Raw genomic sequence first — 18,421 nt, 5'->3', positions numbered from 1 at the left:
TCAGAGTTCAGCTGCTGCAGAGGATGTATTGCTCATTAAAAATGTCTATTACTGAGTGATATTTCAGTAGCAGGCAGTATAGCTTAATACCTAGTTAGAGTGGCTAATTCGCATCTGTTGTGCTCAATATAGACCATTTTAATGATGTGCAGTAAGTCAAAAGGACCAACTAAAGCTATGTTTTTCTACTGCTGGTGCTTGCACACCTGTTCCTTGCTTTTTCAGCATTTTTTTGTTTCTTTGAGTGCAGAAGCCTAGAGCTCAACAACCACCTAGAAATAATCTAGCACATACAGAAGTTGTAAGAAAATAGGTTTTATTTTCGATTTTTATAGAAAAATGTTAATAATGCCTAGAGAGAGAAACTTGACAGCAACTTGCTATATATCTCAGAGAGAAAATAAAGCACTTAATTTAACAAACATTTTGCTGTTACAAGCATGGCTAGCATATAATAACTATTTACACTTTTCTACAAATACTAAAAAGTGAACAATTTATGCCATTAAGATAGCATGTAAAAATATTTTTAAAACATGTCCATATTTGCACATTCCCAAGTGTATCTACGGTCAAAATCAGCATCTAAGGTACTAGCCTAGATTATGTGCACATTAAAATAATTCCCATTTTAAACACTGACAGTTCCCTTTGATATATCAAGTTACTTATTTTCTGCTACTAGTCTCACTTATTACTTTATAAGCAGTGGAAACATGTCTCACAGTCCAGTTCAGCTCATTTTTCTTCTTTTTGATTAGACTACTCCATCTTGTTTCACTCAAATTAGATGTTTATATTTAGAAGTCAGCCACCTGAAAAACATATCACTTTTTTGGAAATACACAATACAATAACAAAAGTCATGCTTAGAAATTAGTGAACACTACAAATTCACAAATATTTTAAATTGTTCAAGAATAAATACTGCTCTTTTACACTTAGGTAATAATGTACAGGAATTTTGGCACAAAAGTTGTAACAGAGCTTACTCCTATTGGCTTCTTTTGAAAGTCCCCAGTTTGCTCAGGATTATATGCGTACAGCAGATACCATTTCTGAATCCTTCTGTGACAGGGCTGAACTTGGTGGAGGCTTATATAAACAGATCGCTACAGTAACAAAGATGATCGTGACGATTTTACAAGCAGCACCTGGAAGCAAATAGGACAGTTCTTGTTGCAGATCACCTCCAATAGTAGACAAGAATATTTCTGTTATTGTAAAATTTTACTAAGTTATACTGAAAGTTTTTAGTTGGATGTTATTAGCTTCAGTGGATTTTGGATGAACTACAAAGGGTAAGTAAAAATCACCCAACTGGCCCATCTGCCTGCTGGTTCTTACTTGCAGCAGGAATTTCCATTCCTTCAAGTCTCTACTTCTTCACCCCACTGCAGCCTGAAGTATACATCTCCCCTTACTTCTTGCTTCATTACTATTCTTTGTCTCTTCGGTATTCTTTGCCACACACACTGCAACTCCCCCGGTACAAACCTGCAAGTATTCACCCCTCAGCTACCTTAGAAAGTCCTTCCATTTACTCTTCACTGATAGAGTGGTGTTTGTACAACACTCCTGGGGGAAGACAGACTAGAGGAGGTATTGTATTCAGTCATTGACATATGCCTGAAAGATACTGAAACCTGAAATTGTGTTTGCTGCTTTTTCAGTCTGAAGGTTAGATATTAGCAGTTCAGTTTAGGCAGTCTGAGTACCATGACTGCTAGAAGACTTGACAACTGCAGCTATCACAGATGCAAACTTGACACCCCCCCACTCCCAAAATTTGTATGCACACACACACCTGAAGGGAACCATTGAACGAGCTGGGAATTTTTTGACCAGTGTTGAGATATTTTCAGACCTTGATATTAATTCAATGAAAAAACCTGAAATATGACAAGCGTGAGAAGACTCCTCAGACCTTAAGTTGCTAACAAGCCAAGAGAAATTAGACTGAATGTGTGCCAATTCCTTACAATTCAGAAAACAGTGTGAGAAGATACTGAAGAACAGAACCATTTCATATTCTTATGTTATAAAAAAATCTTTTATAGGCCATTTTTAATAACCGCTCAGTGGGGTCCCAATCCTTCTGATATTTTGCTTTCTGATATTTAGAAAAGACATCCCAGACAGATTTATTTTAACACTGCTGCTAAGAAAGCATATAAAAGTTTAAGGTTCCATTTTAAAATATTCTAGTTCCCATCTAGCAGTCAGGTACAGTATATCTATTACCTTGTACATGTAATTCATATATAGAAGAGTCACTTACTTATACCCATCAGCAGATAAGCCATTCTTTCATTATCATAAACCCAACAGGCTCCTTTGGTTTTACATTCATTAATATCCCATAGAGTACAACTGTTGTCTATTGCCACACCAAACAATATTGGTCCAGGAATAGTACCTAAAAAACAGTAACATATTTGAACATTTCAAGTAGCTGGAATAGTCTTACCTGACCTGAATGGATACAGTGAAACTCCAAAGTGGTGGGGAAGATAAGATGAAACCCACACACCATAAACATAAGCATTTTAGTCAGAGCTGTAGGGCTCATATTACATAGCAACTGTGCCTCTTCCACTGATCTCAATTAATAAGTAGTATGCATACAGTACCTCACTTTTTCAAACAAGAATTTTCTTCAGAGACCTGAACTTCTCATAATTTCCTAAGCTTTCATAGGAAGATTAAAAGTGCGAGTAAAACTTATGAGGGGTGGGGAAGGTAATCAAGGAGGTAGGATTCTACCTGAAGAAAAAGAAAGCCCCTTTCTTCAGATCAAGTATACCAAACAGCTGCAAATGCAAAGGCTTAAGATATTGGTTTGATACTGTACTCAGTTATACATTATTTTTCCATCATTCAGATACAGACAAGGTTTCTGGAAAAATTCCATGTGAAACAAGTTATTCCTTTTTAGAATTCATTGGATTTACATGATCTTTCTCAGAACAATGCTTTATAAAGCACAGATGTTTTGCATCTAAGTATAGCCAATGTTATTACAAACACTCTAGGTACACACTGCATGTTTACCCAGCCTACTTAAGGCCTAAACTGATCTTAAGCTAACAAGCAGCTATATCCTCACTACAGGTCTTCTACCTAGAATCCTTGTGTGATCCCTAGATTCTCTATGGAGGGACATATCAGAGGCTAGGAGTTCATATAGCATAAATATCCTGTGGGTAGCAATGCTGTTAGTTGTTGCCTTCTTCAGCTGCAGTCACTATGGGCTGTGCAAAATGTCCTCCTGTCCTCTGCTCCACAGTGGAGTCAGAGTCCTAAGCCACAGATGGCATCTGCCTTTTAACAAGTTTATTCTAAGTTCATGAGAGACTGCTACAAACTCCTCTCAAAGCATCTTAATGCATCACTAATTTCAGAAAAATGTCAAGCAGATTGACAGTAGAATGAAAGTAGATTACACAGACAGGTATTCCAACAAGAGTCATACCTAGTAGTCGTAGAAACACTGACTGTACTCCAAGCGCAAATGAGCGCTGTTTATCTGGCACACACCTGTTAAAAAAAAAAAAAAGATTTGCAGTTTAAGGCCTTGGTAAACAAGTTTGATTTTGAGGAACTCTGAGGAACTTTGTTCCTCAATGAATATGCTTTGTCTTAATATATGCTTTTGACTTGTTGATTGCAGAGGATTTTAGAAATCCAGTGTCCAGAACAAATAATCTAACAACTTTAAGAGGCATTTGTCAAAAGATATGATAGAGTAATTACATAGATTGATTTTTTTTTAAACAAGAAAAAGGATAAATAAAAAGCTAGCTTATCAAGAGTACCCTGATACATTGTCTAGCATTTTTCCAAAAAACAACCAAAGGCTTAAGACGAACATAGCTACAGTGTAACCCTGAGTTACTCTAGCTAAAGAAGCCATACATGAACTGGGACTAGGCTTCAGCACAGYACTGGTTGTTTTCCCCTTAATTTTTACATATATTCACCTGGCCATATAACTGATCAGTTCTAGCCTGTGCCATGCAAGTCCATATGCTGATGTAACAACAACAATATGTAACAATATGATGCAGCATTAAGAATTAACTCATTCATTTCCTTCAGAAATTTCTCTAGCTACAAGAATTTTACCCTGACAATGTCTTAAATATTACCAGAAAGAATAAATTTAACTTAATTCATACAATTTAGTTTCAGCACTGTTTTCCTTACTCCTACTATATCATATATATTGAAGCACTGTCAGGGCAAAAAGACAGTATTTAAATATTCAGGAGCAATTCCCTCATTCTGGAGTATAAGAGGATTAACCATAGAAAAACATCTGAGATAAGCAGTTATCAGCAGCCACTGTTAGGATCCCCCATCCATGATGGCAAGGAAAGGAAGGAGAATGAGCAATCTCCTGCAGTGTGCGTTTATTCCTAGTACTAGAACAGTGTCATGAACACATGGACTTACCCTTGACGTTTCAGTAGGCCTCTGTTTTGTGCAAAGATATCAAAATATGCTACAGTAACTTTCCTCACATTCAGCTATTTAAATTAGTTCTTGAATATTTAAGCTGTGCTATAATCTTTTCCATAGAAACTGTTTCACCATTTTAGTTGAAGTGCATGAGGTTTCCAAAATTCCAGAAGTTATTACTCAAAATTCACTAAAACTGTCAGCTCAAAGTTTGAAGCATACAGCAACATTTCACATTATTCTGCCCCCAGACTACCACGACAAGCTGTTAAATCCACATTTACACCAACCCTGAACAGAAGGCTACTACAACAAAGCATTGTTACAGTGTATCTCTCCACCCTGTCAGCCTAGAATGCTGGAAAAATAGAATCTAAAACACCCACTCTTAAAAACATAAGTGTACAGCGCTTGTAAGTCTATACATTATAACCATTTTATTCTTCTATTTTGTAGGTATGATAGGTGCAAGTCAGATTTTAATGTAAAGTGAGAACAGCCCTAGTTTCAAATGAAGACCAATAAATACCAGAATGTACCCAGCTTTTGTGCATATGAGTTTTATGGATTTGAAAGACAGTGAAACTACTGCTTAGCAGGCACATACATCACATTTTACATTGACAGCTACCATAGAATTCCATTATTACAGCATTAATATCATATGAAAGGGAGTCTAGAGTTTGTGACAGTCTGCAATTCCTAAAAATCAGGACTCAGTCTGAATTTGAGACAGGAAACAAAGGATAAGATGATCATTTGGAGATAAGAAGTCTTCCTCAAACTAGATAAACTGCTATTTTGTTTTCTCTTCTTTGTGCAATTTAAAATCCTGACGCTACCACGAACAGGGTAGTTCAATATTTTCTTCATCCAGGTACATGGCACACTTATTCTTTCCTTTTTTGACTAAAACAGAGCAAATCATCAATTCAAAGAGCATCTACTAATCAAACATAACTGTAGAGATAATAGTGAACAATGGTAGGACTGTCCTCTCCTTTGAGCACTGAGAGCTTATTAGATAAAATACTACAACAGAAAATTCCTTGCATACTGGTTTGAGTCTATACTCTAAAGCAAAAAGAATTAAGAGTATTTTACTGATCTGAGTTTTCATAAGAATTCATGTTATCTCTTTCCAGCCTAAAAGACATACCTGAGAATGGCCACAGTTGTTGGAGTAACAGCCATAAATGTAAAAACAACAGCAAAGAAGAAGAAGATCAGAAATAAAGGTAGAAGTTTGCATTGTACTGGACATTTCCCAGGTACAGCTTCATAGAGAAAGTCTTCTGAATTATTTTCTCTTTTTGGTTTCCCAATACAGGAACAGTTGTAGAAAGTCTACAATTTATAAAGCAAACAAAAGTTAGCTCTCTCTATATATGATATTGCGACTGAAACTAATGCAATAGATGTTCAGGGTGCCTGCATCCCACTAGACACAAGAACAAACATTAACATTACAATATGGGAAACAGACCACTTCCTGATGATCACATGACACTGCAACCCTTAAAGGTTCAGCAGAACTAGGCTAATCCAGCTTATCTGAGCAATAATTGTTTGTAACCTAAAGAGATGGTGTCTTTCCCTGTATGGTCTTTCTTTTTCTAGGGAGAGTTCTGAAGTCCTGCTTAAAAAGAAGTGTTACCTGGAATTATCTGTATTAAAGCCTTTAATAAACTCAAGCACTCAAAGAAACGCATTCTTAATTTTCCACGTCCTTCAAATAGTTTTCCTTTGTAACCCTCACTCTGACTTTATTAGGTATCTTTAGCCATACAAAAAAAAGATGTGTATACAACTTAAGTATATACTTTACACCTTCGACAAAGCAGACAGCTAGGATTTTGCAAGCTACCAAAGAGACATATAAAAAGTTTTTGATAACAAAGCCATCATAAGTCAGGAAGCAAAATGCTAGCCTTAACTGCTCCCTTGATGCTGCTGAGTTGCTGTGTTCCCTGATTCACTTTTTTCCTTTATGACTTTATACCTTTCCACATTGGTACTTTACCTCTTGAATTCTTACACTATTAACAATACCAATCTCAACAACTGTTATCTTGTTTTAATCTTGCATGACTCTATTGTCTCACAATTTAGCAGTTTCCAGCTGTGCCATATCCAAGTTAAACCTTGGAACACAGACAATTGAACTCCTAAGGGGTCAAGGACTGTTAGAGAGAAAGTAACAGACAGAGGGTTGCACACCAGATAAAATTAGGGTTCAGATGGACCCAGGGGCAAGGAAAAACCCTAACCAGAAGCTGGATTCCCTTTTGCTCTTGCGGGAAGTCAACAGCAGTTGTGTTGGGGTGCAAGACAAAAGAGTAGAATTTCCAGTCTCTGGAAGAATGGTGAAACTAGTGACCAGACTTGAGTTTTATCTCCCCATCCCAAAAACACATCCCTTTCACCTAAATACAGACAGGTTAACTTAAGTTCCTTAACTGACACAGTGAACAAGCATTTCACCTGCCACAAAAGATTTAATCCAAACTTGAAGGATAAGGATCATGTTTGTCTGTTCACCGGAAGCAGGCATACATACTTAAATCATTCCCTCCCACACTCACTTCTTCAGTGACTGAATGAAGGACTATCACTACTAATTATAATTAATTAGTTAGTAAGTATGTTGTAATAATTACAAAGCCATACAAGAATAAGCTCTAACCAGTTCCAGACTACTAGAATCTTTTGTAACGTAATAGCTTTAGCTTCTTTATTTAAATCCATCCATGTTTGTTATGAAAGAAGAAATCAGTGAAGTTTAAAGTTTTCCACAGCAGGGAGTAGCCAGTCTCTCACATGTTATTCTGAATAATACCTGTTATCTTGTTTACATAATCTTATCAGTGTTTATAAATATCTGATGGGAGTCTGTAAAGAGGATGGGGCCAGACTCTTCTCAGTGGTGGCCAGTGACAGGACATGAGGCAGTGGGCACAGACTGAAACACAAGAAATCCCACTTGAACACAAGAACACCTCCTCTTGTTTACCTTTTTCCCTTTTTGATGTAAGAGGTCTCCAGGCACCCCATAGTTCAGTTTGCCTACCTTTAAGTCTTTTCTTCCCTACACTCCTTCCATACCCTTAGTCAAGAGTTTCTTGTGCTAGTAGAGATAAGCACAGAAGAGAGTCTCAGTTCTGGGGAGTCTGGATAATAACCAGTCACTTCATGGCTTGCCATTCCAATATCAGAGACTACTGGTATTTGAAGTTTACAAACTCATAGGGGCAGGTTGCCATACATACAAACATTACATTATGCTTAAAGATCTAGGTAAGAACTGCAATGTCAAGGCAATTGCTTGTTTCTACTTTTCTGATAGTCAATTCTATTTAAAGTAAATTCAAGTTTGGTATATTTTCAGCATTAGAGTTTTAGAAATACATTTGCAACAAGACACTGCACAGCTGAAAAACATRCCACCATTCATCCTATTGACAGATGTCTGCTTCAAAGTTCAAATTAAATTTTTCTGTAGTAGCTACCACAAAGATTAGGAAATACTGTGATTTGCTGTCTAAGGAAAGAGCATTTTCCATTTATTTCCATTCCTATTGTATGAATCTGAAACAGTATCATCCACCGTCAATGAAAAGCAGAACATAAAATACCTTTTTCTTGTTGTTAAAAAGATGTGATGTACATCCTGCAAAACAGGGAGAAAAATACTGGACTTCATCTCTGCCACAGACTGGGTAATACATGGAGCGCAAACATCTGCAGTTAGCATTGCATGGTGCTGTTAAGTTATGTAGCATGCCTGTTCTGAAAGTTAAAGGTTAATAGGCTTTTAGTAAAGTAGGTTAAAAACAGACATGCAAATAAGTAATGCAGAGTTTATAGGTTCATAAATCTCACAAAATATTCAGTTCATGTGATTAATGCACTTTAATGTTTAAAAATAAAGCCATGATCCTACCAGTTACAAATCTAGATGGGGAATTCCCATGTATTCTGGGCCTGGTTATTTTTGCTCTATTATTACTCCCACAGATTTCTCCAATCTCCATTCCAAATAAAACAGAGGAAGGAAATTCCACATCCCATCCTAATTCTCTTGCATCATCTCCTCCCTCCCACACACATACACACTTTAATTCATATAACTCACAATTTTAAGAAAAAATAACAAGATTAAAAGCAGTGTGTATTTGGTAATGTCTACTTTACTGATCAAATTCAAAGTTGCTTTTTGTTTTAAATTCAAGTCCAATTGCAAACCCACTGCATTTCTACTTATTTTTAATCCTGCTAGGCAGACATCTGGGCAGTTCCAGCACCAAGAAGGCTGCACACACTAACTGCAGAGTGCCATGACACAGTCTTATCCCACCCAACAAACTCTTAAAGATTTGTCTCATCTGCTGAGAGAACAACTAATGAAGATCAGAGTTTAACTCTTAGGTACTATAACTACTCAGTTTGGTGTTTTAGTTCCAGTATAGGCCATAGTATCTTATATTTGAGGTAGTCCCATTATACTAGGAATATAAGAAGTCAGTTTGGAAAGTGGGAAGACCTCCTTAAGTCATGATTAGAAAGAATAAAAACACCCTTTAATTTTTTAAGTAGTAGTATATGTAATAAACACAAACTTTACACATTAGAAGTTCACCCAACTGAAATTAGACACTGACAGTAGTTTAAATATTGTACTGTAATCTGAAAGTGCCAGATACATCACCTAAAACATAGGTTTCTTCCAAGGAATTTAAGATGGTCACAAATACTAATAGTGAAAATAATTTAGCTAGGAATTAAGCTGCTTACTACACATAACATTCAAACTGCACATGGAATATTAGGGACAACATAAGTACCTATGTACTTGGTTCACGTGTAGTATGACTGAACCTTATCAAGTACATTAGCTCAGAGAATCAAAGTTTGTCTACTCTGGCTTAAAACACTTAAAGTGCAGAAAAAGTATATTCACAGGTAGTTAACTAATCACAGGTTTATTCACACTGTCTTCTTAGCATCTGAGGTGTGTCAAGTCTAGAAGCCTTTATTCAGCTAACAGCAACATTTGCCATCAGCTTACACCTGCGGATGCTGTCTCTTCCCCTGACCTCCAAAGAGGCACAGAGATTTTAATTATGTTCAGAGAAAAATATCAAAGTACAGAATAAATAGTTTAGTGTGCACAGGTTCTAACATCACTTTTCTAGAGCAGCTTAGCAAGTGAGGCCATACAGTGGTCTTAAAAAGCCCTATAGGTTGGGCATTTTGTCATTGCAAAGCAAGAGTCCTAAAGACTTGTTGGAACCAACAGAACTAAAGAAACATTCACTGCATTTCTGTTCCTTCAAGTCTTCAAGAAAATACTTGACAAAGGATTTGGCAAAGAGACTTTGAAGTGTTTAACAGATTACAGTAAACCCTATCCATGAGTCCTGCTTATAACCTACTGTGGTAATAAAACTCATTACAGTTAGCACAGTATACATAGTTATTAGGAATTATATACTTTGCTTTTAACATATTTAATCTCAGAAGTCTGAGATGATTCTGCAAGTTTGATATCAGAATCAGACAGATAAAAAAGCTACCTACCCACCTACCCTCCCCCACCATTTTTCATGTTTTAGAAACAGAATGCTTGCCATGAAGGCTTTCTTCAGAATGTCCGAAAAAGGTGGGTCTGCACCGATTTGCAAGTCAACTATCAAAGCATTCTTGTAATTTATTTTTTCAGAACCTAGTGTTTCATGTGTTCAATAATATAAGGAGGAGTCAGTCACTTTGCTATTCTCCCATAAACTTATGAATTTTACTACATATTTTAAGCGCCTATTCTTTTATGCAAAGCAATTTCAGAAGTGGCACCACATTAGATCTCCTTCTGATGCATGTCATGTGTCAGGCCAACTACCTGTCAACAAGTAACAGTGAACTAGACAAAACTGAACAATTCTTGATAATTGATACAGAGTGCAGAAAGTTATTTTCAGGACTAGTTAATTCCACATGGCTAGGAATAAGAGGTCATTGGCAACACTGGAACAGTTACAACTACATAACTGAAGTTATGCAAAGCTCTTAGCTTTTATTTAAGAAGTTCACTTAGGGTAGGATAAACAGCAGTTCAGCTGTACCTTTTGCACCTTCAGCTGCTCATTATCACAGCACCTGGTACAGAACTAAGGCTAGTTTCATATTCTGCTTCCTATATAAMCTCTCTGGTATTGTTATATACAGATTTTCTTGCTCAATAAGTATCTATAAACTTAAAAACAATGCTTGCATCCTAATTTCTACAGCTGTAAGGAAAGTGTCCAATATAGCCTTACAGCTAGCATTTTTCATATCCTGAAGTAGTGCCATATTTTAAGCATCAAATGTCAACATCGGCCTTTGAATACACTGTCAATTGATACAGCAAGTTGTAAAGATGAGAACTGTAATGAGTCATAAATTAGGCTTTAAGGATTTTTCCCAATCACTAGTATAGGAAAATAGTTTTATTCATTTTGCATGCCTTCTGGAAGACAAAAAAAGAATGACTATGACATCAAGGCATTAAATTTCTACTCTGCCTCTAAAGTTTTACCTGACCTTCCTGGGATCGCTGAAATTATCCTTCTGTCATCACCTTAAAGTTTAGGCAAACAAGGTGACACATATCTAAGATACTTTTGTCATATATGTGCACAGCAAATCTTACTAGGCAGTACATTGTACAACTTGGATACAACACAAGTGGCCTATGGTACATCATAATGCATTCAGGCATGTGTTGTGCCAAATTTAAGTTGAATATATTTTCTCAAAATACAACTGCAACTTTTGCAAAGAGTCAAAAATTTGACATCTAACCACTATTGCCTTCAAGCCTTCTGAATTTCTGTCCTGTCAACTTAAGGTTATCTGTTTCAATGTTTTTGCATTTACCTAATGAGAGACCCAGAACAGATATACTATTTCTTTCATGTCACTCTTTGCCTTCAGTGGGAAAACTTCGCAATATTTGTCACTTACATTTATGCTGAAGATATTCTCTTAAAGGACCTACTAAAATCAGTAGCCTTCATATTCTGAGATTTGTGCACTTAATCACGAAGGCAACTAAGATTTTATTTTCATACTTCCTCCCCCCACTGACAGATGTTCTCATTAAGTCAGTAAATAAAAAGCATAAATATCAAGTGAAGAAACCATAGCCACAGCTGTTGAGTAGATGTTCATCTTTTTCCCTAAAAGTATTCCCACTTTGCATTTGCTTCAGAAGCTACAAAACTTTCTCATACCTCTGCCCTGCCAATTTTCTGCATTTTCAAGGTGTGCTTTGTGTATACAACAGAAGAAATGGCATAAAGTGCAAAGATCTTCCCCATTCCAATTAGGTACAAATGCCTTTCTACACACTGGAGCACAACTTGCAGATTATACTTTTGGACAATTACTACTGTGACCTAATGAAATTTTGAGAAGTTATTTGCCCAGTTGAACAGTGTATTACTCATACTTTTTTTTTTTTTTTTTAAGTGGCAGCTAGCAGTCCCTAGGTGTCAGTCCATTGAAGTTACTTTGCACAACAGCATCTGCCTTTTGGTAGACCCTCAAACAGTTGGAGTTGAAAAAAATGATTATTCTTGCAGAAATTTTTGAATCTTGCTTTATGTTTACTGTCACTTTTCTGAAAGCTTTTCCCTTGCTATACTGATTTCCAGAATAAGTTTTGTTCACAGCAACAGGAAGAACATTCATCCTAGAATTCTGTTATTACAGTTAGTACAAAGATCTACAAATGATTCATAGATTACATTCTCATTAGGAATGAGAATCATGTTCTTTAGGGGATTGAAAAATAGGTCTTGTTTATAGAAATCCTTCCTCTACATGTCAGCCAAAAATATTTTGAATCATGTTATTGCTAAGCTAGGTTTATTCCACACATTTCATTCTTCAGCTTGGGTCACTGAGCTACGCTCTTTACATTAAACTTCTGCATCTCTTTCAGATATTAGACATCCTACCAAGATAAAATAAGTCTCCTTCTGTAAGTGGATGCTAGATGCACTAGAATCTGATACTACAGTAACACCTTGTCTTTTCTAGGGAGAAGTCTGCAACCACTTTGGAGGCAGTTTAAGTTGCAGTGTATCTCAGTATTCTCTCATGAAATTGTTGTGGATGGCAGATCCTCCCCAGGAGCAGACTGCCCAGTTTGTCTGGCACTGGGTAATTTAACAAGACATAAAAGACACCACTTTTTACAGACAAGATTAGCCCTAGTCAATACCACAGCTATCACACACCTAGGTTACAGAAGTTTTTGTTGTTGTTGAGCAGAATCAGCCTGCTCAGAACATTTTACAGGCCACATACGATTACATTTTCTTATTAGTCTGTTATATGAAGAGTCAAAGAATAAGGCTGAGTTCCATAAAACAGTTGAGTTTTCATATATCAAGATAAAGTGATATTAGATTTTTTAAAGAGTTTGTATTTTGTGAAGTAGCTTATGTATTTTAAACATTAACACCAAGCCCAAGAGTGCATTAAAATATATTTACCCATTATATGTTTCAGAGACACCTGCGAATGGTTCATTCCCACATTTAGCAAATAAAAACACTGTGTTTAATAGTAGTGCCACTGAACAAGTGCCTATCATGAACTTGATTATGCTTTTGCAATCCATTTTGCACTTGGAAACCAAGAAGCCACTTATGATTTGGCCTAGTGCTGCTGCTGGAATTAATACAAGTCCTAGAGGAAAACAAGACACCAGCAATTACACAAAAATGCCAGACACAGTTAGYGAAGCAATTCAGAGTGCAATTTCATGTTAAGAAAAGATACAGGTAACCGCTATGATTAAGATGCAGCACATGTGATGTCATTTTAAAACCATCCTACCTGAATCTGTCAGCATGAGTAATTTAATAATTTCATTGAAAGTGATTTCTTTTAGCCTTACACTATCTTTAGCCTCTTCAGAAGTACAGTTTAACAGCATGACTCAGGTGTCCAAAACCAAAGTTCAATGCAGCGAACCCAAATTGCTTAGGAGTACATTGCTATACTGGACAAGAATCCCTGAACACCAGTAGGCTGTTTTATGAAGCTTCAAAATGCTATCTCAGTGCTTCCCAATATTTTCACATGCCTATCTGGTGTCTGTTATTATACACTCATGCTGCAAGTTTCCTGTAAGGCAAGACAATCCCTGTTGTACAATATATAGCACAAGATACAATTAAGCATCTACAGAAAAATAGTTTAAGTTGCTGAGTTAAATGGGCCAGTTTTACTATCATTGATATTGTCCATTATAGTGCAAAGAGGATAAGTCATTAGGATACTAGGTGGGTAACTGAGTATTTTTCTATGGCTAATCTACAATGCAACCCTCAAGTGATCGGTGTAGCTTGCACTGACCTGAGACAACTCGTTTTAGAGACAGTTCTAGTACAGTGGCAGAACTGGTGGAGTCACAGGCCAGATACCTGTAGTCAAGGGTGGTTTAAATAATTAACATGGCCATTAAAATGGCCATTAAAAATACTCAGACTAGCTAGTTCAATATTAGTTCAGGTACAGCTAGCCAGCTTTCAACATTGCAGGCATTTCCTTAAAGTTGTACATTTGATTAACACTACCAATATTCCCAATTCCAGTTAAAAGAAATTAAGACAAGCTGGGGGGGGAGGGGCAGGACAAAATAAACAGAATTTTCCACTTCATTGCAGATTACTGTTTAAAAACTGACCATGTATTTCAATGTATTTATGTAAAACTTGCAGGCTGATCTTTTTTTTTTTTTTTTGAAGCAATGTCATCTGAGTAGCAGTAGTACTAATTTTGTAGTATTACCCAGGGGAATAAGTTATTCAGAAAGTTCCAAGCACAACAACATTTCTGTTGGAGCAAGAGTACTTCATTTAGTATATGCTTGCATCAGAGCACTACAAAGCTAAGTAACTTAGCAAGACATGTTTCAGAAGTACTAAGTCTGCCATCTTGCAAGCATCTGTTGGCGTATCTACCTTTAACTGGTTGCTGTTCTGCAAAAGTAGTTGTGTCAGAATTAATCATGTGTTCTACCTAGCGAAGCATCTCCATCAGATTTTCATATTTGTTTTTCCAATACTCAGCTTCTCACAACCTTTCCTCGTTCCACCTATTTCTATTATCTGGTATGCACACACAATAAATGACAGTGAGCCAACTACAGAAGCAGTTACACAATCATTTCAGAATATATCCTGGTTAGGCAGTTATTTTATTAGATGTTAACCCACTAGCATTACAGTGGGATTGAAGGGAAAGGCCAGCTCAACCTCTTACTTGCAGTAAGCAGTGCTTTTTCTTCAGCTGCCCTTCATCTTGTTTCCTTTAGTAGCAACTAAAGCTTAGCACTCCTCCAGCTGATTTTAATTATGAAAAATTAAATGCTACTCACCAAAAAAAAGGGGGTAGAAACTATGGTTTTAGCAGCACACAAGTCTCACTCTACTCTAAATGCTAGTACCAGGTCTACTGAACCTACAGATAACTGGTAGACTTGCACCCTTGATGCACCAGGGTTTTCTTAGGACAGGTAAGAACAGCTTAAAAAGAAACTGCATTTCTGTAGTTTTCATATGAAAACCTTCACAAAAGTGTCTTGGACAAGAAGTGCAAGATAGCCAATATTCACTCTACTATATTAATAATTATTTAAGATTTAAAAATTAAAAACCCATTACCTCCTAGAGTTGCTGAAAAACTTGATGTCTGTCCAAACTGATTTTCTATGAACTTTGGTAGAAATGTGGCAAAGCCTGTGGCAACCAAAGCTTCTGAAGAACTTGCTATTATTAGACTCATGAGCACAGGATTCTTCAACAGTATCTATGGGGAAAAAGTTAGCATAACACTCAGGAAATTATCTCATTGTAAAACCATATAAACTGGACGTCACTATATTTGAAAACAGACCCTTTCATGTTGATCATTAATATGCTTTTCCTGCTTTAACAATCTTAAGCATCAACTAAATGAAGTAGCATGCATTAAAGATTTTCAGCAGCACTGTAAACTTCTTTGTCATAGCACGATGAAAAGAAAAGCTATTACCTTTCTAAATACTCCTGTAAAACCTAAAAATCTCAGATTCTCAGAATAGATCAGTTATGCATAGTAAATTCCAGATTTTCTTACCATGAGAGCCACAGGAAAATCTTTAAAGCTTTTTCCAATGTTCTTTATTTCAACAAGAGCCTCACTTCCATCATTATGGGTCTCAGAGATTTTTTCAGCTTGTATCTTTGCTGTGCCTACAGAAGGAAATATTTTCGGACAATGAATACATTGAACAGTGTTTTTAAAGTTCTTAAATACTGAGAAATATCACAATAAAGATTTCCTTTCCTTGGGAAATCAAGGTCAAACTTGTAAGTCTTGAATATTTTACTGATACAGATCAATACAAAGATCAATAATCTATTCTTGTGGAAAGAAGAGTTTGGTTGAAAGGATCATGCTTCCCTTTGAAAGCTTTGGCTATGAGAAGAGATGTTATCAGGAATATCTTAAGAATTTCAGACTACCCTGAAGCCCACTCAATATTTTTATAGCCTTCCATTCTTCCCAGTTCCTTGTTTCACTGTTCCCTGTCCTCCATTTCTCCTTCCAGAAAAGCAGGATAGGTTCCTTAAAATGCTCTTCTGAGGATATTCCTAGATAGTAGCTACCTGAACACAGAGGCAGAAAGTATATTAAAAGTATTCTTTGAAAGACTGCCCTGGGATACTTTGATTCATACTTTATTATTCCACCCAAAAAGGCAATGGAGTCAGTCAAAGACAACAATGTAAGAGTGATTAAGTCAATGGGAATTCCTAGATCCTTATGATTCTTGATGCGTAACTCAGCAGCTTTAAATATAGCCCTAGGAGCTTAGCTGCAAGCATTTTCCAAAAACACTGGCCATCAGCTTCTATGCTCTACCTGTTTCCAGTCCTACCCAGCCTTTCTTTCAAGACTCTCCCTCTGCCTTATTTGCCTATGGTTCTAAAGGTAGCATTTTGGAAACAAGGTACTTATTATCAGGTTTTAGCCAAAGACATAGCAAAATGAGAAACAGAACCAGAGAGGAATCAACCATTCTCAGTCCAGCACTGTATAACCCACACATATAGACAAGTCTCCCTTCTGAAGTAATCCATTACTGTTAAATATTTACCTGGCAGGTGCTTTGGAAAGCATGAAAAAGGTATTATCAGAAGCCAAATTGCAAAAAAGCATGCAAGAAATGCCATCCACCATGCCCCAAGCCAACGTGGGTCATCTTGATCCAGCTTTGTACTAAAAAAAGATAATTTGGAAAATGAGATTTAACAGTTATGAACTCAAAAGCAGCGATTTGAGACATCAGCAAGCTTTGTTACACTTGTTACACTTACTTTCTCCTCCTTGTTTTCTCCATGTATTCTGTTTCTTTGCTTGATTAGCATTAAGTATACTTATCAGATCTATTATAGTAATATCACACTCTACCAAATATAGGTCTTATTAATCAATCTGATTCGAAAGCTACTCTCTGGCCTTGATTTCAGGATACTGTAGCATTATAATGCTTAAAGCTGTTTTTAAAAAGAACCTTCACAATCAGTGAGTTATATGAAAGCCAATAGTACCTCAGAAGAATGCTATTGCATTGATCTGAAGTCACTAAAATACAGGAAATGCAACAAGTGTAAACCAAGTTGTAAGTTTAGATATTGTTACAATTCATAATATTATTTTGAAGAGTGAACTGTTACTCAGCTGACGGATTTTCTAGCAAACTCTACCCGAGCAGGAAAGAAGCAATATCCTACTGCTTATATCCCACCTCAGGGAAACCTTTCACACATGATATCAATAGACAGAGTCTAACAGCTAAAGGAATGACTAATCAAAAGCATTCTTTGTTCATCAGCTTTAAAATAACTAGTATCTCCAAAAGCTAGAACTAACTATTTGCACAAAAGGAAAACTTTCAAGGGAGTGACTATTCACAATAGGAAGCATCTTACTTGCTAGAAGCCCTTGTAAAGCAACTTGTTACCAAGTAAAAGTTTACAAAACCTCTGTATTTTCCAAGTAAATGCTAGATTCCCCCCCTCCCATGGGGAGAAGTTGAAGATTTTAATAAGGATTATTAGAAAAAAGAAAAAAGATTAAACATTGTCTTGCCTTTCTGGGATCTGGATATCAATATAAATATTAAGCAGCTGCCCTCCTAAGACATAACCAACAGCAGGGCCCAGCAGTGACATGGCATAGCCAATTCCTAGAAGGGAAAATATATATGTCAAGCTTCACCATACACTTTCAAAGATTTTAAAGAATTTGTAAATAAACTTAAGATCAAATTGTTTCTGCAGTTCAGCCTGTTCCTTCAGTGTCATTATTTAGCCTACAGTGTGCAGAAGACAAATCTGTACTTGTGCCAATTTACTTGAAAATTTGCAGCTCTCATTAAAACCTGCTTTTTCTCAGAGGTTCAACACAGTAAAAGACACCTCTGACAGCATCTTTATGCATTATTTGTTTGCCTTTGGCATGTGTCTTGTGCCTACAATCATAAGCTACCTGTGAAAAGTTTCTGAAGAGCATCAGTTGTTAACAGTACATGAAAGCAATCTTCAAGAGCTTAAATATTTAGATTTTAGTTCAAATTTTAAGTTGTTTTTTAGATCAATCAAGACCAGAAGCCAGGATTTTGTTAAAGCAGTTGATGGAATAATATCTGGCACTTGAAGTTCTGTGGAAAACAATCACATACACACCAGGGCTCTTAACAGCTCTTGACAAAGTTTTGAGGAAATGAAGTAGCAGATGTAGCCAAGTCTATGAAGAAGCCCTCTTTGCTCCATTCACCATTTTTGCTTTAGTACAATATTTTCTCAATTTCCCCAATAGTTGTTCTGGCCTATCGGCCAGATGTTTGTGGCAT

At 36.5% G+C, this 18,421-nt stretch overlaps 1 protein-coding gene across 1 annotated transcript in view; it reads right to left on the bottom strand.

The window, feature by feature from the left end:
* Window positions 1–333: 333 nt before the first annotated feature.
* The window catches only part of SLCO4C1 (solute carrier organic anion transporter family member 4C1), a 33,003-nt gene continuing 14,915 nt past the window's right edge, over window positions 334–18,421 (bottom strand). Inside the window, exons 4-13 of the mRNA XM_026074255.1 lie at window positions 17,659–17,755; window positions 16,664–16,785; window positions 15,640–15,755; window positions 15,186–15,330; window positions 13,008–13,203; window positions 8,100–8,253; window positions 5,624–5,811; window positions 3,476–3,540; window positions 2,282–2,419; window positions 334–1,154 (exon numbers count right to left, since the gene is read on the bottom strand). Coding sequence (XP_025930040.1) covers window positions 1,033–1,154; window positions 2,282–2,419; window positions 3,476–3,540; window positions 5,624–5,811; window positions 8,100–8,253; window positions 13,008–13,203; window positions 15,186–15,330; window positions 15,640–15,755; window positions 16,664–16,785; window positions 17,659–17,755 — 1,343 coding nt within the window. The 3' untranslated portion in view covers window positions 334–1,032. The remainder of the gene's footprint in view (window positions 1,155–2,281; window positions 2,420–3,475; window positions 3,541–5,623; window positions 5,812–8,099; window positions 8,254–13,007; window positions 13,204–15,185; window positions 15,331–15,639; window positions 15,756–16,663; window positions 16,786–17,658; window positions 17,756–18,421) is intronic.

Source organism: Apteryx rowi, unplaced genomic scaffold (assembly GCF_003343035.1).
Source record: "Apteryx rowi isolate R43461 unplaced genomic scaffold, aptRow1 scaffold_382, whole genome shotgun sequence".
NCBI classification, from domain to species: domain Eukaryota; kingdom Metazoa; phylum Chordata; class Aves; order Apterygiformes; family Apterygidae; genus Apteryx; species Apteryx rowi.
Note: the sequence above shows the minus strand (reverse complement) of the source record. Positions and strands in the feature narration are given on the sequence as shown.